Source organism: Tamandua tetradactyla, chromosome 8 (genome assembly GCF_023851605.1).
Source record: "Tamandua tetradactyla isolate mTamTet1 chromosome 8, mTamTet1.pri, whole genome shotgun sequence".
Classification (NCBI taxonomy): domain Eukaryota; kingdom Metazoa; phylum Chordata; class Mammalia; order Pilosa; family Myrmecophagidae; genus Tamandua; species Tamandua tetradactyla.
This window is the reverse complement of record NC_135334.1, coordinates 126,063,015-126,087,446: the sequence shown is the minus strand read 5'-3', so window position 1 is coordinate 126,087,446 and position 24,432 is coordinate 126,063,015. Positions and strand designations below refer to the sequence as shown.

The 24,432-nt window shown below is 39.6% G+C and overlaps 1 protein-coding gene, 1 long non-coding RNA gene and 1 pseudogene across 3 annotated transcripts in view; 2 read left to right on the top strand and 1 right to left on the bottom strand.

Annotated features, from left to right (window-relative positions):
* The window catches only part of LOC143643815 (uncharacterized), a 466,595-nt gene that overhangs the window by 294,839 nt on the left and 147,324 nt on the right, over window positions 1–24,432 (top strand). The window lies entirely within an intron of this gene.
* LOC143643811 (olfactory receptor 4C11-like) lies at window positions 3,615–4,526 on the top strand. Its single transcript, XM_077112317.1, has one exon. It carries the CDS (start codon window positions 3,615–3,617, stop codon window positions 4,524–4,526), a length of 912 nt encoding a protein of 303 aa, XP_076968432.1.
* Window positions 17,764–19,643, bottom strand: LOC143643968 (E3 ubiquitin-protein ligase TRIM36-like; annotated as a pseudogene).

The window sequence follows — 24,432 nt, the reverse complement described above, 5'->3', positions numbered from 1 at the left end:
GATTCAACATCCTTTCCTGTTGAAAACACTTCAAAAGATAGGAATACAAGGGAACTTCCTTAAAATGATAGAGGGAATATATGAAAAACCCACAGCTAATATCATCCTCAATGGGGAAAAATTGAAAACTTTCCCCCTAAGATCAGGAACAAGACAAGGATGTCCACTATCACCACTATTATTCAACATTGTGTTGGAGGTTCTAGCCAGAGCAATTAGACAAGAAAAAGAAATACAAGGCATCAAAATTGGAAAGGAAGAAGTAAAACTATCACTGTTTGCAGACGATATGATACTATACGTCGAAAACCCGGAAAAATCCACAACAAAACTACTAGAGCTAATAAATGAGTACAGCAAAGTAGCAGGTTACAAGATCAACATTCAAAAATCTGTAGCATTTCTATACACTAGTAATGAACAAGCTGAGGGGGAAATCAAGAAACGAATCCCATTTACAATTGCAACTAAAAGAATAAAATACCTAGGAATAAATTTAACTAAAGAGACAAAAAACCTATATAAAGAAAACTACAAAAAGCTGCTAAAAGAAATCACAGAAGACCTAAATAGATGGAAGGGCATACCGTGTTCATGGATTGGAAGACTAAATATAGTTAAGATGTCAATCCTACCTAAATTGATTTACAGATTCAATGCAATACCAATCAAAATCCCAACAACTTATTTTTCAGAAATAGAAAAACCAATAAGCAAATTTATCTGGAAGGGCAGGGTGCCCCGAATTGCTAAAAACATCTTGAGGAAAAAAAACGAAGCTGGAGGTCTTGCACTGCCTGACTTTAAGGCATATTATGAAGCCACAGTGGTCAAAACAGCATGGTATTGGCATAAAGATAGATATATCGACCAATGGAATCGAATAGAGTGCTCAGATATAGACCCTCTCATCTATGGACATTTGATCTTTGATAAGGCAGTCAAGCCAACTCACCTGGGACAGAGCAGTCTCTTCAATAAATGGTGCCTAGAGAACTGGATATCCATATGCAAAAGAATGAAAGAAGACCCATCTCTCACACCCTATACAAAAGTTAACTCAAAATGGATCAAAGATCTAAACATTAGGTCTAAGACCATAAAACAGTTAGAGGAAAATGTTGGGAGATATCTTATGGATCTTACAACTGGAGGCAGTTTTATGGACCTTAAACCTAAAGCAAGAGCACTGAAGAAGGAAATAAATAAATGGGAACTCCTCAAAATTAAACACTTTTGTGCATCAAAGAACTTCATCAAGAAAGTAGAAAGACAGCCTTCACAATGGGAGACAATATTTGGAAATGATATATCAGATAAAGGTCTAGTATCCAGAATTTATAAAGAGATTGTTCATCTCAACAACAAAAAGACAGCCAACCCAATTACAAAATGGGAAAAAGACTTGAACAGACACCTCTCAGAAGAGGAAATACGGATGGCCAAGAGGCACATGAAGAGATGCTCAATGTCCCTGGCCATTAGAGAAATGCAAATCAAAACCACAATGAGATATCATCTCACAACCACCAGAATGGCCATTATCAACAAAACAGAAAATGACAAGTGCTGGAGAGGATGCGGAGAAAGAGGCACACTTATCCACTGTTGGTGGGAATGTCAAAGGGTGCAACCACTGTGGAAGGCAGTTTGGCGGTTCCTCAAAAAGCTGAATATAGAACTGCCATACGACCCAGCAATACCATTGCTAGGTATCTACTCAAAGGACTTAAGGGCAAAGACACAAACGGACATTTGCACACCAATGTTTATAGCAGCATTATTTACAATTGCAAAGAGATGGAAACAGCCAAAATCTCCATCAACAGAAGAGTGGCTAAACAAACTGTGGTATATACATACGATGGAATATTATGCATCATAAGATAAACTTATGAACCATGTAATAACATGGATGGACCTAGAGAATATTATACTGAGTGAATCCAGCCAAAAACTAAAGGACAAATACTGTATGGTCCCACTGATGTGAACGGACATTCGAGAATAAACTTGAAATATGTCATTGGTAACAGAGTTCAGCAGGAGTTAGAAACAGGGTAAGACAATGGGTAATTGAAGCTGAAGGGATACAGACTGTGCAACAGGACTAGATACAAAAACTCAAAAATGGACAGCACAATAATACCTAATTGTAAAGTAATCATGTTAAAACACTGAATGAAGCTGCATCTGAGCTATAGGTTTTTGTTTTGTTTTGTTTTGTTTTGTTTTGATTTTACTATTATTACTTTTATTTTTTTCTCTATATTAACATTCTATATCTTTTTCGGTTATGTTGCTAGTTCTTCTAAACCAATGCAAATGTACTAAGAAATGATGATCATGCATCTATGTGATGATGTTAAGAATTAATGATTGCATGTGTAGAATGGTATGATCTCTAAATGTTGGGTTAATTTCTTTTTTTCCGTTAATTAAAAAAAAAAAAAAGAGAGAAGGGATAATTGGAGATGAAGGGATACAGACTGTACAACGGGACTGGATATAAAAACTCAGAAATGGACAGCATAATACTACCCAATTGTAATGCAATTATGTTAAAACACTGAATGAAGCTGCATGTGAGGTATAGGTTTTTTGTTTTTGTTTTTTTTGTTTTTTTTTCTTTCTATTATTGTTTTAATTCTTATTCTGTTGTCTTTTTATTTCTTTTTCTAAATCGATGCAAATGTACTAAGAAATGATGAATATGCAACTATGTGATGTTATTAAGAATTACTGATTGTACATGTGGATTGGAATGATTTCTAATTGTTTTGTTAATTCTTTTTTTAATTAATAAAAAAAAAATTAAAAAAATTAAAAAAAAAAAAAATAGCAAGGCAAAGAGTAATTTAGCTTCCCTCCATACTGTTCACCTCAGAGTGTTGCACGAGCATTTTTTAGATCATGAACCCTGATGAAGCCAACCTCTAGAAACATGGGTAAAATGTTCTCCAAATAGTTACTCATAAAACGTTTTCCACCAAAGATGAAAAAGATTCTGTTATAATGGACTCAGAAATGAGTAAATTTATTAAGGAGGGATTCTGTAACATTATTAGTACTTAATTATATTGGAAACATGTCATTCAGAATTCAAAGCACATAGATGAGCTGCATAATACTGGCAGTACAAGTGTGTATGTATGGGCATATGTACATGGGTAAAATATTTTTTATAAATTCTTAATAGAATGGAGAATAAGTTAGGGCAGATAATTATATCTTCATATAAAAGCCAAGTTTCAAAGTGATTAAGTCACTTGAGTAGAGAAAAAGGAAGCTCTGCATTATTTTATTTTGATAGGAATCAACATTTGTGACAGACATTTTATTTTTGTTCCAAAATTTTTGTGGTTTGGTTCAATCAAGTGAGTTTCTGAATCAATAGATAAGTCTTCAAGAGTTTCTGATCATCTGCAGACTTACAAAGATTTCTGGATTCTGGTACACAAAAGAGAGAGAAATAACAGAGTGTAGAGCAGAACCAAGGAATTCAGAGTTTAGCCTACTCATCTCCCCAAGATGTCACTTCTTTTCTTTTCCTGTCTTTCCTTTTCTCTGCAGATTAAATCTTTGTCAACTGCATTCTACCTCCAGCTTCTGATATGGCAATGAATAGGACTGTAGCTGAATTCATTCTGTTGGGGTTGACCCAGGATTTTGGAAAGCAGAAAGCAATATTTGGGGTCTTCTTGATTCTTTACTTTGCAACACTTGTGGGAAACTTTCTCATTGTGGTGACTATTAAAGTAAGTGGGACTCTTGGGAGTCCCATGTACTTCTTTCTCTTCTACCTGTCCTTTGATGATGCTTGCTTCTCTACAACCACAGCCCCCAGGCTGATTGTGGATGTCCTTGTTCAGAAAAAGATCATTTCCTACAATGAGTGCATGACCCAGGTCTTCGCAGCCCATTTCTTTGGGTGCCTGGAGATCTTTGTGCTCCTTCTCATGGCCTTTGATCGTTATGTGGCCATTTGCAAGCCCTTGCGATACACGACCATCATGAGTCGGCGAGTCTGCAGTGTGCTGGTGGTTCTGGCTTGGGTGGGATCCTGTATCCATTCTTCAGCACAGCTTTTCCTGGCCCTGAGATTGCCCTTCTGCAGCTCCAATGTCATTGATCACTATTGGTGTGACTTGCAGCCCTTGTTGAAACTTGCCTGCATGGATACTTACATGATAAATTTGCTGGTTGTGTCTAACAGTGGAGCTATATGCATGGTGAGCTTCATGATATTGCTTATCTCCTACGGAGTTATTTTATATTCCCTGAGAAATCACAGTGCAGAAGGAAGGCGGAAGGCTCTCTCCACCTGCACATCCCATTTTATTGTGGTTGTCATATTCTTTGGTCCATGTATATTCATATACACACGACCACCAACCACATTTCCAGTGGACAAGATGGTGGCTGTGTTTTACACAATTGGTACACCCTTGCTTAATCCTCTTATCTATACACTGAGAAATGCGGAAGTGAAAATTGCCATGAAAAAGTTATGGTGTCGCAACTGACAAATTCAGTGAATAAATACCTTATGGGGGAAATAAATTATATATTTTTAACATGCTAATTTATGTTATATGGATAAGAAAGATTAAATCACCTTACTGAGAAATAATGAACAATCTTACATGCCTCATAATCAATTTAATTTTATCAGTATCTGGCCATTGTGACATGGCAATTTATTGCCTAACAAGAGAATGACTTTAAATATATATGTGAACACCAAACTCCTTTTCTAGATTTTATTCTATTCTCTTACAGAAAGAGAATGAACACTCCAAAAAATCAAATCATTATCTTGCTATCATAAGTACTACTGTGGAAATTTTAGTCTGAGCCTTACTCACTGGGGATCCTCTATGGGTAGACATTCAACTTCCAATAAAATTTGGAATGTTTAGTGCCAGTCTAGACTCTTCTTGGAAAGCTTTACGATCCTGTGGATGATGATGGAGCCTTACATTTGGATGCCTTAGGCAGTACCAGACTTTCAATTGCCCTTTGAGATAGGAAGGAAGAATTGAGAGTATTTTGCAGCTGGAATAAGCATAAGGAAAATGATAGAAAAATAAGTTATGAAGAAAGAAAAATGTTAAAGAGAATTGATAATCTTTTTCCAGGGAGAATAGGAGGTTTGTCTTTCATATATTTAAGCACTCACTTTTTTCTATTATCATATTTTCAGAAAGAAATTATGTTTCAAGATATTTCTATGACATGTACCTACAGAAGCTTAACTTTGTCTTCCATCATGTTTGCTGTAGGTATCAGGAAGGAGGAAATAAAACACTTTTTGTCTTAATAGAAAGTTTAAATCAAATTTCAGATTTTTTGGAATTTCTAAAGAATGACAAATTCAGCTCTTGTGTTTCTCAAAAATGATGTTTTAATTTTACATGAGAATGTTTTAAAATATCTATTTCCATGTCATGGGTAATATAATCTATATGTATTATATGTATACACACATCAGCTTATAACTTCATAATCAAGTAATGACATGCTAAATCGGCACTTGAGTTACTATTCCAATTACACTGGCACCAGCAAATGCTACTAGAAGTGCTATTGCTAATGAGAAAAGAAAAAGATGAACTTCTTAAGCAAATGAAATATTTTACTCAACTGGAGGCAAAACATCATCTCTTTGCTCCAAAGGATTGCCAATAATTCAGATATATATAGAAAATTGGTGATATAATAAATATTTAAATCTTAAAAGGTCATTCTCCAGAGCTGTCTGTACTATATTTACAACTGGCAATTTTGTTTCATATCCCCTCCTAATGAACTCTAAAAATTATCTTAATTTTATGTCTTAATGTTCTATTTTCAAAACATTTGAATCTAGTCATATAAGGAATACGTTTAACTATATTCATTCTCACATGGGCAAGACATAATCAAAAGAAAATTTTAATTCCTGTTTCCCAGTTCTCCTTCATACTTAATAATGTAGAAGATAGTTTTGTTGGTCAGGGTTCTTTAGAGAAACAAAACCAACAAGAGAGATCTATAAATATGAGATTTATAAAGGTGTCTCATGCAACTGTGGGGATGGAAGAGCCCAAAATCCACAAGGAAGGCTGTGAAGCTGGTGGCTCCAATGAATGGTCTGGATGAACTCCACAGCAGAGGCTGACTGACTGAAGAGCAGTAAAAGAGTATCTTCTTCCTTAAAAGCCTTCAGCTGATTGGATTATCTCATTTGGGGAGACATGCCTTAGCTGATAGCAGATGTGATCTGCCACACACACAATCAGACTGATGATTTAATACACCAGCCACAAAATATCCTTGCAGCAATGTTCAGACCAGTCTTGCCTGACCAGACACCTAGGCATAATCATTTGGCCAAATTAACACAGAACCTACTCAGTTCACCCCTTGTCAACTAGACAGCTATACATATCACCTTGAAACACACTTAATTTCAGAAAAGAGCACAATAATAGACATATGTTTCACCTGACAATGCTCAACTCTCCTGAATACATTTGGAAATGCACTACATTTCCAGAACAGGGTGCAAGTCCACCGTTAACATTCACTCTTAAACTTCATGACCTATGAGTCAAGTACTATAACATGAGTCCTACAATTTATGTTATATGATAAGAGGAAAACAGCATATTTGCTTATGTACAAATGCAAATATACTCATAACATAACAGGGAGGAAATATTCATACAATCACAGTCCTCATTTCTGTAACTGGTCATGGGGTTGTAGTTCTTATTTATCACTATCTTGTTCTACTATCCATTCCATATTCCCTTTACCCTCAGCAAGCACTTCAGCTGGCCTTGATTCTTTGCCAGGTGAGGTGACCCAAACCTTCATTCCTGAAGATTCAAGGTCATTGGTAGTCCTTCATAGATTGGGTTGTTGCAATTTTTCATTGACTTAATCACTGGACATGTTATTAATAATGGATGTCCTATGGGATCTCCTTTATTCCAGGAAAATTCTTCTCTGTGTCCATTGTGTAGCTGCAGTCCTTTTTCCCTTTGATAGTCAAGATCAATCACCCCAGACAGAACAGCAATTACTTATTGTGCCTGTTGATTCAGTGGCATGAAAAGCCCAAAGTGGCCAGGTGGCAGTCTTAACTTCCAGTTCAATAGAAATATTGCTGTGTCTTCTGGAAGAAGCACTCCTCCTTTTGGAAATAAGACCTGTAGACAAGCAGAGCTTAAGGTTTCAGGGAAAGGAAGCAAATGTTTTTTCTAGTGGATCACTATTGGGAACAGTGAGAGGTGCACTCCCATTTCCAACCACTGATTCCTAGACTCATGAATCCTGGCTATGGGAGAAACACCACCATAGAGTGGACCCTGGTCCAGAGCACACACAGCCTCCTGGAGAGCATTGTCCCAGCCCCACAAGGGATTGCCACCTAGTTGGCACCATAACTGGTTCTTCAAAAGGCCTTTCCACCATTCTATCAACCCAGCTGCCTCTGGATGATAGGGAAGATGGTAAAACCAGGGAATTCTGTGGACATGTGCCCACTTCTGCACTTAATTTGCTGTCAAGTGAGTTCCTTCATCAGAAACGATGCTGGGTGGAATACTGTGACAGTGGATAAGGCATCCCATAAGTCCACAGATTGCAATTTTTGCAGAAGTATTGCATGGAGGGAATGCAAGGCCATATCTGGAGTGTGTGTCTATTCCAGTTAGAAGAAATAACTGTCCCTTCCATGATTGAAGTTGGCCAATCTAAACAACCTGCCACCAGGTTGCAGGTTGATCACCCCAGGGAATGGTGCTATATTGGGGACTGGGTGTTGGCCTCTGCTGCTGGAAGACTGGGCACTCAGCAGTGGCCATAGCCAGGTGGGCCTTGGTGAGTGGATGTCCATGTTGCTGAGTCCATGCATAACCACCAGGCCCAATTTGTTCATGAGCCCATTGGACAATAGCAGGAGTGACTGAGGGAGGAGGATGACTTGTACCCACAGGACGGGTCATCTTATCCACTTGATTACTAAAGCCTTCCTCTCCTGAAGTCACACTCTGGTGTGCATTCACATGGGACAGAAACATCCTTGTGTTCTTTGTGCACTCACAAAGACGTAGCCACATACCTCTTCCCCAGACCTCTCTGTCACCAATTTTCTAATTATGCTCCTTCCAAGTCCCTGAGCATCCAGCTGAACCATTAAAAATAGCTTATGAGTTAGTATACAAATGCATCTCTGTCCAGTTTTCCTTCCAAACAAAATGAACAACCAGGTTCACTACTCAAAGTTCTGCCTACTGAATACATTTCATCTCACCATTGTCCCTTAAGGACATCCAAGAGCAGGTTGTAGTGCTACAGCTGTCCACTTCTGGGTGATCCATGCATACTTATGCAGAACCATCTCTAAACCAAGCCTGAGTTTTCCCCTCCTAAGTCAAATGACTGTAAGGAAATCCCCAAGAGGCCATAGCTCTGTTCGGGAAAGAGGAGGCAATGTGACAGGAGTGGGGGAAATAGGCCTTTGGACCAATTCCTCATGTAACTTACTTATAATTTCAGGACTGTTTGAGCCCTATCTCCTATGTAACATTTCCATTTTATGATGGAGTGCTACTCTGCACATCCAACTCTATGGCTTGATGGGACAGGCAACACCCAGCTCATGATAAGTAACTCAGGGTCTCATGATAACTTGGTGGCCCATGGTTAAGCATTCAGTCTCTACCAAGGCCCTGTAGCAGGCCAAAAGCTGTTTCTCAGAAGGAGAGTAGTTAGCTGAGGCAGATGGTGTCTTTGCTCCAAAATTCTAAGGGTCAAATGTGCTGCTGACACTTCCAGTAACATTAGATCTGCTGAATCATATGGCACAAGTGGTAGAGCAGCTGGCACAGCAGCCTGGACCTGTCACAGAACTGTCTGTTGTTCCAGTCCCCATTCAAAATTAGCAGTGTTTCTCATCACTTGGGAAATGGGGTGGAGTAGCACCCAAATGAGGAATCTTTTGTCTCCAAAATCCAAAGACGCCAAGTAGGCATTGTACATCTTTTTTAGTCATATGAGTGGACAGATGCAACAGCTTGTCTTTCACCTTAAAAAGGATTTCTCAACATGCTCTGCACTCCTGGATACCTAGAAATTTCACTGAGTTAGAAGGCCCACATTTTCACTGAATTTCTCTCCTATCCCCTGACCCACAAATGCCTTACCAATAAGTCTAGAGTAGTTGCTACTTCTTGCTCACTAGGTTCAGTCAGCCTGATATCATCAATCTAATAGACCAGTGTGATGTCTTGTGGGAGCAAGAAACAATCAAGGTTCCTGCAGATATGATTGTGACATAGGGTTTGAGAGTTGATATACCCCTGAGGCATGAAGGTATATTGATGAATGCAAACTGTTTCTGGTGGTCCTTACCGAGAGCTATTGAGAAAAAAACATTTGCCAGATCAATCGCTGCATACCAGGTAATGGGTGATATGTTGATTTCTTCAAAGAATGATACCACATCTGGAACAACAGCTGCATTTGGATTCACCACCAGGTAAAGTTTATGCTGATCCACTGTCATTCTCCAAGTCCTATCTGTTTTCTGCACAGGCCAAATAGGAGTGTTGAATGGGGATGTGGTGGGAATCACCACCCCTGCATCCTTCAAGTCCTTAAGAGTGGGACAAATCTCTGTAATCTCTCTAGGAATACAGTATTGCTTCTGATTCCCTATTTTACTAGGTAAGAGCAGTTCTAGTGGTGTTCACTTGGCTATTCCTAACATTATATTCATAACTGCATTAGTCAGAGAACCAATGTGGGTTTTGTCTGTTGCTTAGTATGACTATTCTAATATGCATTCTGGAACTGGGGAAACGACCACAGAATGGGACAAGGACCCACTGGATCAACTGTGAGATGGACCTGAGCTAAATCTCCATCAATCCCTGATCTCCATAAACCCCCTACTCTAACTGGTGGCTGAGAATAGCAGTTTGGGTCTCCTGAAATTAATGTCACTTCTGAGCCAGTGTCTAATAATTCCCCAAATATGTGATCATTTTCTTTTCCCCAGTGCACAGTCCCCTGGTAAGAGGCCATAGGTCTCCTTGGAGAAGGCTGGGAGGAAAGTTAACAGTCTAAATTTTGGGCAGTGCAAAAGGGTCCATCACTAGTGATACCCAACCCTCCTCTCATTCCAGGATCTCTGGGTCTGTAAACTGTCTTAAGTCTGAGAATTGATGAACTGGCCATGACTCTGTTTTGTAATTCAAGTTAGACTTCTGTTCATTTGACATATAATTCTTCTGCTTATAATTCTCAAATAAGAGTTTAGTAGACTGGCCATCTATTTTACTTCTAGGTACCCCATGATCTACTAGCCAACATGTCCCTGCATGTCAGATTACTTTGACTGCCTCTTTGAGTCTGTTGTCCATTAAGAAAGCCTCACCCATCTTATTTATGGTGATTAACTGTCACCACCTGGCTTCTGTCAACTTGGGATCTGGTCATCCCCATTGTGTTTAAGGATTCCTGTTCAGTGGCAACAGTTCCCATAGTACTATATGGCCTACAGAGAAGAGTGACTACAGAGCTCATCAGTGATGCTGGAGCTAGTCTGGTGAATTTATTTCTCAAATTTCAGGTGAAGGATGTGTCCTGTGGACAGTCCTGGGGTGTGTGAACAGGTCTTCCATGATAAATCCACTCTAACATTCACATCTACTTCAGCCTCTGCATCCTCTCATCTACATTATACTGGGAAAATTCTAGCATTTTGACCTTAGGCAACGTTGTGTCCCTTTGGATCCATGTTTCAGCCAACCATCCAACCAACAGTTATTCCCCTTTCTAACCCCTCAATCTGCAACATTGAATGCAGAATCTCTGCTTAGTGGGTCCAAATCAATAAATTCTGCTTGATCCAACTTTACATTCCTTCCATCATTATCCCACACCCTTAATATCCATTCTCCCACATATTCCTGTGATTTCTGTCTATGTAGACTGGAAAACTCATGGAGTTCTTTTGGAGTATAGCATAACTCCTCTTGGGTCACATATTGTACTTCACCTTTGGAGGCCTGTTAGGACCTTTAGTCTAGTTATAGGTCTTGAAGAAATCTGGTGAAACAGGATTTTTCCCTCTATACAGAGGAGTGAGTGCTGTCTCCATAGGGTTAGCATGCACTGAAGGGCTAGTCTCATTAGGTGGAGGTTGGAAAGCAGACTTCCTGAAGGCCAAGAAGCTGTTTTCTCAAAGCAGACTGGAGGTCATGAAGCTCTTTCCTCTGGCGGTCCATGTGTTAGTTAGATTCAGTTGACAACTTGGCCAGGTGAGCATACCTAGTCTTGTTGCTGCAGATATAAACCAACGGTATGTGAACCTCATCTGTTGCCAATTACATCTGCAGTCAGCTAGGAGGCATATCTGCTGCAATGAATGATGTTTGACTTAATTGGCTGGTGCTTAAATGAGAGATTGCAATGTAGCACTGCTAAGCAGCTCGGCATTCCTCATCTCAGCACTTGCAGCTCAGCCCAGGCCTTTGGAGATGCAGAAAGAAGTCACCCCGGGGAAAATTGTTGGAACCCAGGGGCCTGGAGAGAAGACCAGCAGAGACCATCCTGTGCCTTCCACGTAAGAAAGAACCTCAGTGGAAAGCTAGCTACCTTTCCTCTGAAGAACCAACAAAATAAATGCCCTTTTATTAAAAGCCAATCCATCTCTGGTGTGTTGCATTCCGGCAGCTAGCAAACTAGAACAGTCCACTACAGGTCTATCTAGCAAAGGCTCAACAGATTCCAGGGATCCCATCTCTCCATCTCCATCATTATCCAGTAAGATATCTCCGTTTCCATCATTATCGACCATATATCTCCATTCCACATTTCAGGATCATCTTCTTTTCATATCAAAGCCCTTACTTTAACAGCAGACACCTTGCATAGTTGAGATTTTAGTTTACGTTATAAATCTGCTACTTGCACAATGATGCTTTGTGTCTGGTTTTCAGAAATCTCAACCACAGTAAACAGATTTTCTTTCAGGACACACATGGAAACTTTCACATCATTCATATGGTACTTAAGTTTCAAATTTGAAGCCGTCAGCTCATCCCTTTCCCTCATTACTTTATCCATTGTATCTAACAACCCAATATCATTACACCTCTTAATTCCACACAAGTGCATAAAGGTGTCAGAAACACTATCACCCAGAGCTTTGCCTCATATAAACCTACAATTGGTAGAACTGAATGTATACTTTGAGTATCTCTTTTGCCAACTCACTCCATGGAGTGTCAGTGCTCTCTCAATTATTGAAAGGAGAGACCTTAATCAGAATAGAAACCCAATCTTAAAACCCATTTTTCAGATTCTGTTTCTCAGGAACCATTCCTGGTACCAAGCTGTGTTAGACAGGGTTCTCTAGAGAAACTGAACCAACAGGAGAGTTCTGTAAATATGAGACTTATAAAGGTGTCTCATGCAACCATGGAAATGGAATGGTCCAAAACCCATAGGGCAGGCTGTGAAGGTGGTGGCTCTGATGAAGGGTCTGGACTTACTCCCCGGGAGAGGCTTGCTGGCAGAAGAAGCAGTGAAAGAGTCTCTTCTTCGTTAAAAGCCTTCAATGGATTGGATTGTCTCATTGTGAGAGATATGTCTTAGTTGATGACAGATGTAATCAGCCACACATGCAATCAACTGACTTTTGACATAATCAAACAACCTCTGGTTTATCCTTGACGTATCCTTGCAACAAGGGTCAGGCCAGTGCTGGCTTAATAGACAATGGGGCATCATCAGTTGGCCAAGTTGACACCAGAATGTAACCATCACAGTATTCTTTACCTGGCTCTGAATAAAAGTTCAGAGAGCTTCTTGAATTTTCTCAGACCACTCTTTTTCAGTTTCCATCTACTATGTCTATTCAAAATTTCTGTTTTAACATGTTTCATACAGGAAATGTTTAATCATAAATAATTGTATCAACAATGGACTTATTTATTTTCATTTAAAAGGTAATTATTCATTACTCCAACTTTAGAATCATTCCATTGCCTGCATGAAACAGAGATATTGGGGGGAATATTTCACAAATTAAATCTTAACTCTAAACGTGGAAAATTTCAAAGTGGGTTACAGCCTGAGATCTGGTAAAAGAGGTCCAGTGTTGATGGGTAAAATGTCCTTTTGAAAGGTTAAAGTGAAAAGAGGAGAAGGGAAACCACTGGAAGCTTAGTAAATCAGAAAAGAAAACAATGTCTGAAACTCTGCTTTTAATTTGGTAGAACCCTAGGGACTTCATAAAATATCAAAGGGATCTATCATAAATTTAATTGTGATTTATATAGTGAGAGGAGCAATTTTTAGCTAACAGTAAAACAAGAGTATATAAAGGGAAGACAGTTTTCCCAACAGGAGATACACTTGCACTTTAATGTATTTTTCATGGCCAGCTTTTCCCAAGAAACAAAATAATAGATATTTATACAAATATTTGATTTTCATAATCTGCTTCCACCGTACCTCTTTCTTAACCTCTGTAAGTTCTAGCTCATTTGTTTGGCTCATATTTTTGGAATGAGTTGAGTTAAGAAAATGTGTACATAGAAGTAGCTAGGTGAATAATTTGAATCGCATTTTAATTACTATATATTCTATACAATATCACCTGCCAAAACTTGTTAAAATAGCAAATAAAGTGAAACTCCTACATATGGAATCATATGTATCTTGTGGTATTTTTGTGCTGATGTTCTAAACCTGAGAAATATCAAGGACTTAAAATAGTTGCTCCTTCATTTTAGGAGGAGGATAAATATTAATTTTTTCACAAGTGCAAGTTTACATAAATTAGATTATGTGATATACCCACCCCCAAGGCATTCCCTATTATGAACACTTTACCTTAGTGTAATAGGTTGTTTCAAATGATAGAGGAAGATTATTAAACTTTTATACTTTATTTGCAATCCATGGTTTACTTTAGGGTCACTGCTTGCATTGACAACAGGCTGTTTCTTTGTTTTTATTTAAAAAGTTTTTCTTTACCTCGTGTTACAACATTCAAATATTTGATCAGTGCCGATACTTCCACTCACAATGCTGCGCTATGATTACCAGCTTCTACTGCCACAATTTTCCATTGCCACAAACAGAAACTCTGGACTGAGTGAATCTTAACCCCATTCCCTTCCCCTGCCCCAGCCCCTGTTAACCTGTATGTCAGTTCCTAACTCTAAGAATTTGCTTATTCTAATTATTTCATACCATCAAGGTCAGGCAGTATTTGTCTTTTTGTTAAGGCTTAGTTCACTCAGCTTGATGACTTCAGGTTTCACTCATGTTGTCATGACAGAACTACAAGCCTTTCTGTGGCTGAATAATATTCCACTGCAGGTACACAGCACATTTTTTTAAATCTATTTTTGTGTTGGTGGACAATTAGTTTCCAAATTCTGAAAACTGTAAATAACGCCACAATGGACATCTGTGTGCAAATAACTGTTCAAGTCCCTGCATTAAATTCTTTTAGGTAAATACCTACAATTGTATTGCCAGCTCACATAGTAATTCCGACTCAATCTAGCCATGTTATTTAGATCATTCCTTTTATCCACGTTCATCATTAACAGATTCCTGAAAATGTCAAGGCTGTTATGTTATTCCAGAGTTTTCCTGTGTATTTGCTCTGTCCTTAGGGCTCATCACATGAAGGTTTTCTTTGGATCATTTTTTTATATTTGACATTTCATTTTTATTTAAAATAAGAGAAGTATGGCAAAAAAATCATGTACAACTATACAATGTTTACAACATCCTTCCTAACTGCATTAAAGCTTTATATTTCACAACGTCTACATGACATACACTCACACAAGGCCTGAGAGTGTCAGACTTCACCACACATATGACTTCAGCAACTTCTTTGCACAATGATCCACATAACAATGCATATTTGCTTAGTTCAGCCTATGTCATCAAGTGCTTTTCATAGACTGGAAAGTAACAAAGAAATGAACCCTGAAATTCTTCATGGTATTTCCTACTTTGACTAGGGGGAAAAATGAATGCTATCAGCCTGAATAATTAACTTCTATCAAAAGAACAGTGGTAACAAACAATAACAACAGAAATGAGGTCTAAAAGTTTTAGTTATTCTATTAAAATAAGCTGAAAACATTCCAATAATGGTTAGGGTTAAGGAAATGGATAACAGTTTCTGAGCATTTTTACTTTTAAAAAATTACTTTAAATCAAAAAAACTTAAGAAAAAACTTTCAGAAATGAATATAAAAATTTGATAAAATGCCATAGTCCTGGGCAGTGTGATGGTGGCTTAGTGACAGAATTCTCACCTGCCATGCTGGAGACCCTGATTTAATTCTCGGTGCCTGACCATGCAAAAAAAAGTAGTAGTCCTACTAACAAACAAACAAACAAAAACACTTTTAACTTTCAAAGATGAAGATTATTATGTTTTAGTTATTTTTCCTAAACAATTAAATGTGAATTTTTACTTGCCAGTGTTATAAATGCTTATTATCAACAGGTACAGAAAATGGCATTCAGTTGAACAATTAGTTGCCACATATTTTATAATACATTTAATGCTACTAAAATATATCATGCTCTTAGAACTTGTAAAAATAAACCAAGACAATCTGATATGTAATATTTGTGCCAAAGTGAGAGAACACAAGACAGAATAATAGGGCAAAAGAGCAAATATGAGTTCAATATCAGTACAATTTCACTAGTGTTTACAAAAAAATTCTTTGAAAAGCTCAGATGTTTTCATAGCGTTATTAAGAAAAATTGAAGACAAATTTTTCTGAAAAAAAATTATATGATGTGAAAAGCTTCATTGTCAGCTAAGAATTTTAATGTTTTCATACAAGAAACCATGTTTATTACACATGCCAGTCTGGAATATTACAGCTAAGGGAACTCTTCAAAATATCCTTAATACAGTCTGTGGGCTTTAAAAGTTAACAAGATTCATCTTCAAGTTAGTCTACTCTTAGCCATGATTTACTAACATTGAAATATATAATCTTCCACTGAAATATACTGCAATTTTTATCTGTAACTTTTTTCCTATTTAAAACAAATGCAAGAAAAGTTTTGTGCTAATTTCTGCCCATAAGGTGTGTTTAAAATATGTTCTCTCTTAAAACATAAACACGCTATAAAAAATGAAAAAACAAGCACAAAAGAAGCATTATATAATGAACATTTTTGAACTCCTCCCCCCAAAAAGGAATGCGAATATCAGCAATAACACTTGACTTAAATAAATTAGATTTCCTGTTCATAAAAAGAAAGACAATTCAGTTGCAAAGTTAACTATTTCATTGTTACCTGAGATACAGCATCCTAATTTCTATCATTTATGAAATAGAATGATGACATGGAAGAAGCAAGGGTCTATAGGTTTTCTGTGTTTTAAGAAAAAATATACACACAAAAAAGTGTGGTGACAGAATACTTAGATGTTATGTAACTGGCTATGAAAGCTGTTCGATTGTGGCATTCCAGTAACAGAATGGCTTTTTAAAAGGGGCTTTATTAAGTTGCAAGTTGCAAGTTCTAAAGCCATGAAAATGTCCCAATTAAAGCATGTCTATAAAATGTCCAAACTAAGGCCCCAACAAGAGGTTACCTTCACTCAGGAAAGGCCAATGAGCTCCAGGGTTTCTCTCTCAACTGAAAAGGCACATGGTGAACTTAGCAACCTCTGCTAAGTTTCTCTCCAGGCTTCCTGCTTCCTGAGGCTCCCCGGGGGGATGTATTCCTCTTCATCTCAAAAGGTCTCTGGCTGCATGGGTTCTCATGGTTCCTGTGGCTGTGCTGTTTTCTCCAATAATGTTTCCTCTTTTATAGGATTCCAGTAACTGATCAAGACCCACCTGGAATGGGTGGAGTCACATCCATGTAGTCAAGGTTAATACCCACAACTGGGTGTGTCACATCTCTTTAGAGATAATCTAATCAAAAGATTCCAACCTACATTTTTGAATAGGGATTAAAAGAAATGCTTGCCTGCACAAGATGGATCAGGATTAAACATGGCTTTCCAAGGGTCCATAATCCTTTCAAACTGCTATGTAGTTAGGAAGCCATGATCCTGCCTCATGGGGAAAAGGGAATCATCTCAAGGCTGCCCCCAGGAGACTAGAACCAACTTTAAAAGAGGGTTACATGGTTAAGTTGAGTAAAGTGCAATCAGAACACACTGTTAAAGCAAACAAAGCCACAAAGGAAAAATCCCAAGAAAGTCCCCAGTAATGTGTGTGCAGTACTGCCATCAGCTGGCCCCATAAAATGCTAAACTAAAGTTGTAAGTAAGGCCAATCTGGTTCTTCACCCACTGAGCCCATCCTTCTTTAAGATGTACTTTCCTTCCTTCACTTGCTGCTTTAATAAATCACCTTGTTCTCTTAACCTCAATTTGAGCTTCAATTCTTTGTCTCAGCAAGTCAAGGACCAGGACTCCCAGCTGTGTAAGGCTGGGGCAAACATAATTTGGTGCCAAAACCCAGGACTTATTATCAAATATACCAGGACTCCCAGCCAGATTTTCTTCCTCTCTTTACTCATTGCTTTTAATGACTCACCTTGCTCTCCCAACCTTGACTTGAGTTTCAATTCTTTGTCTTGGTGAGTCAAGGTCCAGGAGGAGTGCCAGCCTGGTAATACTGGTTCCAACAAAAGTTAACACAAAGGTTAACACAAAGGGAGTGTTTTGTTCACATTTACCATTCTGCATTACACCAGATGAAAGTCCACCTGACACTCATAAATGTATTTCATGTGATCCACGTCACATGAAAAAAACTTTGCCTTCATCTTAGTTAAGGGAAATCCCAATACTTGCTGGCATCAGAAAGTCTCAATTTAAGATTCATTAGAAGAAGTAGGTGACTTGGTCATAAAAAATTTTTCATGCCTAAAGTAACTAATTTGCAAGGTGGTGAAAAATCAAAGCAGGCCCTTCACTTCTGTGTTGTGGCCACTATCTTGTTCATATCCTGGGAGAATTGAACTGTTCTTGTAGCTCACCAATGGAAGCACCTCCTGGTTGGAGCAGGTATGCATGTGGTTCGACACAGAGGGCCAGAGGTGTTTCCCTTTTGTGATTCCAACATCCCCACTGATGTAATCTAAACTTGTGTAAGAACCCATGCGGATGCATTCCGAATTAAGGGAGAGATTAATTCCAGCTCAACTCTCTGAACAGCCTCTCTTCAAGTTCAGCAAAGGCTGTTCATGATTATAGCTGCATTTTTCATAAAAGAGAAAGCTGAACATTGAAGTTGTAGGAGCATGAAGAATCATTCTCTGCTGGTAGGACTACTGATGGAAGCTTTGTAACATCTTACTCTGAAAACACAGAATTATTTTTTAAATTACAGACAACTTTATTTGTGCCACACATTTCTATCTGATTTCAAGACTGCATTTCTTCATCTATATTAATTTTCTGATATTCAAAAACACAGCTACCAGCTTTGCCATTCTTTTCTAGAAGGTGCCAGTTTGTCAAGGCATTGCCATAAACTTTGTACTGTACCTCACTGATCTCTGGCACATCTATGCTGCTAGAGAAAAAGGATACTTCTCCACGGAGTTCTGTTTGTTCAGATGTATTAACAGCACAGTTTTCAAAAGAAGTCTGAACTGCAGGTCTAAAGTTCTTCAAAGATTTTGCAGCTTTATGCATTCTGAGGTGGAGTTGTCTTGCTGCATGCACAAAGCAAGACTGACCTGTCTCTTTAAGTACTTGAGCATATTCCACAAGCCCATTGTTCTCTAAATGACCCCTGTGTTCCTCCATTTGGGTCTAAAATGTGCTTAATTTTAGTTTCTTAGAAGAATGAATTGCTTACCAAACAAATGATTTTTGTTCTTCCAAAACTTCAAAAAGCTTTTCAAAATGTGGAAATGCTTCTTCTTTATCCCTTGTTCTAGTTTGCTAGCCACCTAAATGCAACACACCAGAGATGGATTAGCTTTTAATAAAAGGGGATTTATTTTGTTAGATCTTCAGAGGAAAGGCAGACAACTTTCCACTGAGGTTCTTTCTTACGTGGAAGGCACAGGATGGTCTCTGCTGGCCTTCTCTCCAGGCCTTTGGGTTCCAACAACTGTCCCTGAGGTGATTTCTTTCTGCATCTCCAAAGGCCTGGGCTGAGCTGCCAGTGCTGAGATGAGGTATGCCAAGCTGCTTGGGCTGTGCTACGTTGCTCTCTCTCATTTAAGCACCAGACAGTTAAGTCAAACCTCATTCATTGCAGCAGGCATGCTTCCTAACCGACTGCAGATGTAATCAGCAACTGATGAAGTTCACATACCATTGGCTCACGTCTGCAGCAACAAAACTAGGTACGTTCACCTGGCCAAGTTGATAACTGAATCTAACTGCCACATCCCTCTCTCCATTATTCTGTTTCTTTCATTAGCAAGTTTTGTTTGGAAATTTGACTCTTCACCTGGCTTTTGTTACCAATAAGGTAATCAATGTTCTTTGAAAGCTTTTCGTTTAAGGCTTATTAGGCATTGCTCATAGGGGTCACATGATGATTGGAATGATTACCAGGCAAGTTACAGAAATGGAAAACAGGTCTCCTATAGAATTCACAGCACATTTTTATTTTCTCCATTTCATGTTCTGGGCACCTTGAAATCTTGGGTCAAAAATTAATGGCTGCACCCACATGCACATGCTGAGCTTTTTCAGTCCCCTAAGGATGATAAATTTTGAAAATTCATTGCAGTAGCTTGCACAACAGCCCATGCAACTTTTGTAGATTCTTGAAGTTCTTTGCAAAGGCCACACTTACCGTCTGTGGCCACACCAACTGCCTGCTGGTATCTTTCCACAATAGTTTCCAAGGTGAAATTTCAAATCAACCATTGATTCCTCATTACGCAAGATCCAGATCATGCTCACAGCCAGGGCAAGGAAATGTAGTTGTCCAGGGGTCACTTAATTGTGCTTCTAGCCTGGTGTGTTGATTCAGTTTTATCCAAGCCAGGGGAGAGCCAAGGCCAGGGCACTTCATTGGAGTTGTCTGATCCCACGTTGCTGCATGACTTATCAAGGGTCAACAGGAGTCCTCTCACACATTGAGGACAGTATTTGACAAGGGAGAATGGGTGAGTGGTAAACAGCTCCCAGCATGCTGACACATGAGCTCTCCTTCAATATTCTAATGGCAGCCAGCGATCCTGAACTGTCCCTCCATGAAAGCCTTCAGCCAGGATTATCTATGGCAGGTCCAACAGGCAGGACACAGCAGGGCAGGGACTGGTGGACACGCGCCCTGGTAGCTGTGGAGCCTCAGTCTGCAGCGGAGGGTGGCTGGTGGCCTGATGGGGCCAGGGGATGGATATGGCTCTTGCGGACTGAGGGCAGTCCTTTCTGATCATTGTCATCAGTTATCAATGATTGTTACTGCCATTAATCTTATCGGTTAACACATTTAATCGCTTTTCATAAAGAAATATCAACAACATTAAAAATCAGTTTGAAACGTTTCCTGCTTATAGACTCCTTCTCTGACTACAGAATAGCAGTGCTCTCCCAGAAATGATCAAAGCACTTCTGTTCCATTAGCTCTTCTAATGATCACTCTTGGACATTTTAGTTTAACTTTAATTGCTTAGTGATTGTCTCCTTTTCACCTTAACCATAGTAATTTGGATTTTTGAAAATGAAACATGACCATTGAATTCTATAATTATTCAACAGAAACCTGATAGCTGCCAAGCATAAGTAAACAAGCCTTTTCCTCAGAGACTTTCAGTCTGGATGGAAAGATATGAAGGAACAGAAGTCAACCCAGAGAAAAGAACAGACAAAAACACACTGAACTAATAAAGGGCTTGCCTAGCTCTTGGGCCATGTGAAACCACCAACATAGCAGGGGCATTGTGAATGAGAAGTTGAGGGCTCAAGAAGTAATTGGAGATGTAGAGAAAATAACCAGGTAAATGAAGGAATTCCCTGACAAGACAAGAACTTTCTAAAGTCACGGGGGAGCCAAGGAAGTGTATAAGGCAGGAGAGTCTCATAATACCTAAATACTTTAAATTATAAATGAGATTGACATGCTCGAAAGATCTCCCTGGCTTCTAGCAGAGAATTTTATTTTTCCTACATTTCTAGCAGAATAGCTTTCTCTTCATGGTGTTCTCTGTATGACAGTTACCCGTCAGCTGACGACTCCTGTTTCATCCAAAGTTTCTACATGGCATTTTTCACCTGCACATCCCTCAGAGTTCAGATCAAGGGGTTCAGCATGGGCTCTTCAATAGGGAAGCTCATGACCCTCGCCTTGTCTACGGGGAGGTGGCCACAGGCATCATGTTCCTAAGATACGTGGCAGGAAGGACAAAAACAGCATTGTGAGGGAGGAGCCACAGGTGGAGAGCACTTCGTGCTGCTGCCAGAGCTGCAAGACCTCAGGGAGCAGAGGGTGAGCACGTGGGAGGAACGGGCATGAAGATGGTCACCCCAGCGAGGAGGCTTCCCATCACTGTGCCACATGCATGATTAGGAGTGTGGCAGAGAATATTTTCCACAGCTCTGGAGTCTTTGCAATATCCAAAAGAATGGATTCTGTCACATTGTTTTGATTTGCCATCTTTCGGGTACTGATATGAACTGATATGAATCTAGTTGGTAAAACTAAACAAAAGCAACCCATGACTTACAATTACTGATTATTTGGCATCATTTCTTTCCAGGAACACAGAAATTTTTAAAATTTCATTCATTAATTCATTCAATAGCTAAGCCTTCAGCTTTTAGTATGTTAAGGAGCTTAAAAAACAGATACTTCATTAATGCAAGGTTCCACGATGCATTTTCTTCTTTTTTTCAAATAATTCTTCCACGTAGAACATTTTTTCCTTCTCACTTTATGAATGTTATTATTAATGGATAATTCTATTGAGCATCTACCTTGATCCAGGCACTCGACTGACCCTGTAATTAGCTCTATTTACAGATGAAGGAACTGAATCTTATACAGTTTAAGAACAAAGCTTATCAGCTAGTAGGTGGTAAAACCAGAATATGGACAATATTTTCTGACTCCAGAATCAGTGCCCCTAAAAGATCAAAGCAGCTTCTCTAGTAATTTTTTTGTGAGTTTATTTACAAATCACTGTGTTAAGAATGTTACAATCATTATCCCATTTTATTTTCAAAACAATGTCATGAAGTTGGCTCCTTTTCCAACTTTGTTTTTCAAACCGTACAGTAATTATTTTATGATTTTGTGCTTCCCTTATATTAAATGGTAAAAATAACCTGAGACTAATGATTGTATAATTATTGATTAATATGTTCCTCAATGATGAAGATTATGAACCGTATTGCTCCATCAAAGAACCAGGGCCTGAGAATAACTGATTCCATTGGTCCATGTGGACCTGGATCCACCCAGGTCATTTGTCAGTAGCTGCTGTTCCCTGAATGGAGCATAGGGTTCTGAGGCTTGATAATTACATGATTAACCATCAGCTTTTAACTTCACCATGTTGGTGGGCAGGGGGTCAAGAGTGGTACCAGTTTTATCTCATGGAATACTCCTGGTCCCCTTTTGGGTAGGGTCAGTCACTCCTCACTTGAATCCTGTTCTGCAAACTGATTCCTCCAGCCTGTCTGGGGAGAGGAAATGCAGTGTAGGAGGTGGGAGTCTGTGGCTCGAGGCTGCTGGTCCATGACAGGGAGCCCAGGTGGGGAGGACGCAGCAGGAGCTGGGGTCTGTGAGAGGGAGCACATGTGGGGAGGATGCAGCAGGAGCTGGGGTTCGTGAGAGGGAGCACAGGTGGGGAGGACACAGCAGGAGCTGGGGTCTGTGAGAGGGAGCCCAGGTTGGGAGGACGCAGCAGGAGCCGGGGTCTGTGAGAGGGAGCACAGGTGGGGAGGACGCAGCAGGAGCCGGGGTCTGTGAGAGGGAGCAGAGGTGGGGAGGACGCAGCAGGAGCCGGGGTCTGTGAGAGGGAGCACAGGTGGGGAGGATTCAGCAGGAGCTGGGGTTCGTGAGAGGGAGCACAGGTGGGGAGGATGCAGCAGGAGCTGGGGTCCATGACAGGGAGCCCAGGTGGGGAGGACGCAGCAGGAGCTGGGGTCTGTGAGAGGGAGCACAGGTGGGGAGGATGCAGCAGAAGCTGGAGTTCATGAGAAGGAGCACAGGTGGGGAGGATGCAGCAGAAGCTGGGGTCCGTGAGAGGAAGCACAGGTGGGGAGGATGCAGCAGAAGCTGGGGCCCGTGAGAGGGAGCAGAAGCAGGGAGGACAGCAGCAAGGAGCTGGCTTAGTGAGCCCGGTCTGTGAGAGGGAGCACGGGTGGGGACGATGACAGCGAGCTGGCTCAGTGAGCCATGTTCACCCTTACGACACCATGATTATCAATCCTGAGAGTTTCCAACTGGCTTGATTTCCCAGACCCCATCCAATGATTACCATTCTTTACAATCACCCAAATCAAACAAAAAGTAAAAATACTACTAAAAGATAAATTCCAGATATCTTAAGTTATTTCTTGAATGTGTGTACACTTACCAAGTGTATGTGCACCATTAAACATTACAGAATAATGCCAGCCTTGACACATAATTTTATTAATTGGTTTGAGGCAAAAAGAAGAAGAAAAATGATCCCATTCTGTAGAAAGTAGGTGTTAGTTTAAAAAAAATGAAGAAAAGAAAGAAGGAAAAAATGTGCAATTTAATTTTGCTTTGTCACTGTATTCATGCTTGTTCGTGCCTGACGTGTCTGTGTTCAGATTTTGGGAAAGATGATAGTGTTGAAATCATTGATATTACAAAGGTGTCTATCTGGTTAATTTTGACATTCTGAAGGAAACCTAAATGAAAGGAAAATAAGACAAAGACATGCTCTCTCCAAGCTGCATCAGACTGTTCACTAATAATTAAAGTCACTATTCATATATTAATGGTGAATTTGAGTGCCTGCACTAATTAATAGTAGTGTTGTTATGCAGATTTAGCATGAAGGCGACATGCACTCATCACTGCCTGCAGGGCAGAGATGTCAGAGACGGCTCTGGAGTTTGCATTCAGCCACATCGATGCTTAAATGTAAGCTGATGTGTGGTTTTGGCTGAATACCAAGGTTGAAGCTGATTTTTTATCAAATTTCTATTTTGATTCTTCAAATTTGAGAAACAATAGCTTATACACTGAAATGGTCCCCTCAGGGGCCACATTTATAAACAATGTCAACTTCAAAGGGAAGCACATGTCTTGAGTGTGAGTATGGAGCTGTGAATGTCAGGACTGGCAGGAGAGTGGCCTCAGGAATATGCTACATGTAAGGGTTCAGGGTTGGCAGTGGACTCAGGGGTTGGGAGAAAGGAAGGAGACTTGAGTCACAGTTCTTGACTGGACAGCACACTGGAGA

Coding starts and splice junctions, on each gene's coding strand:
- LOC143643811 (XM_077112317.1), top strand. CDS start 3,615: ATGGCAATGAATAGGACTGTAGCTGAATTCATTCTGTTGGGGTTGACC.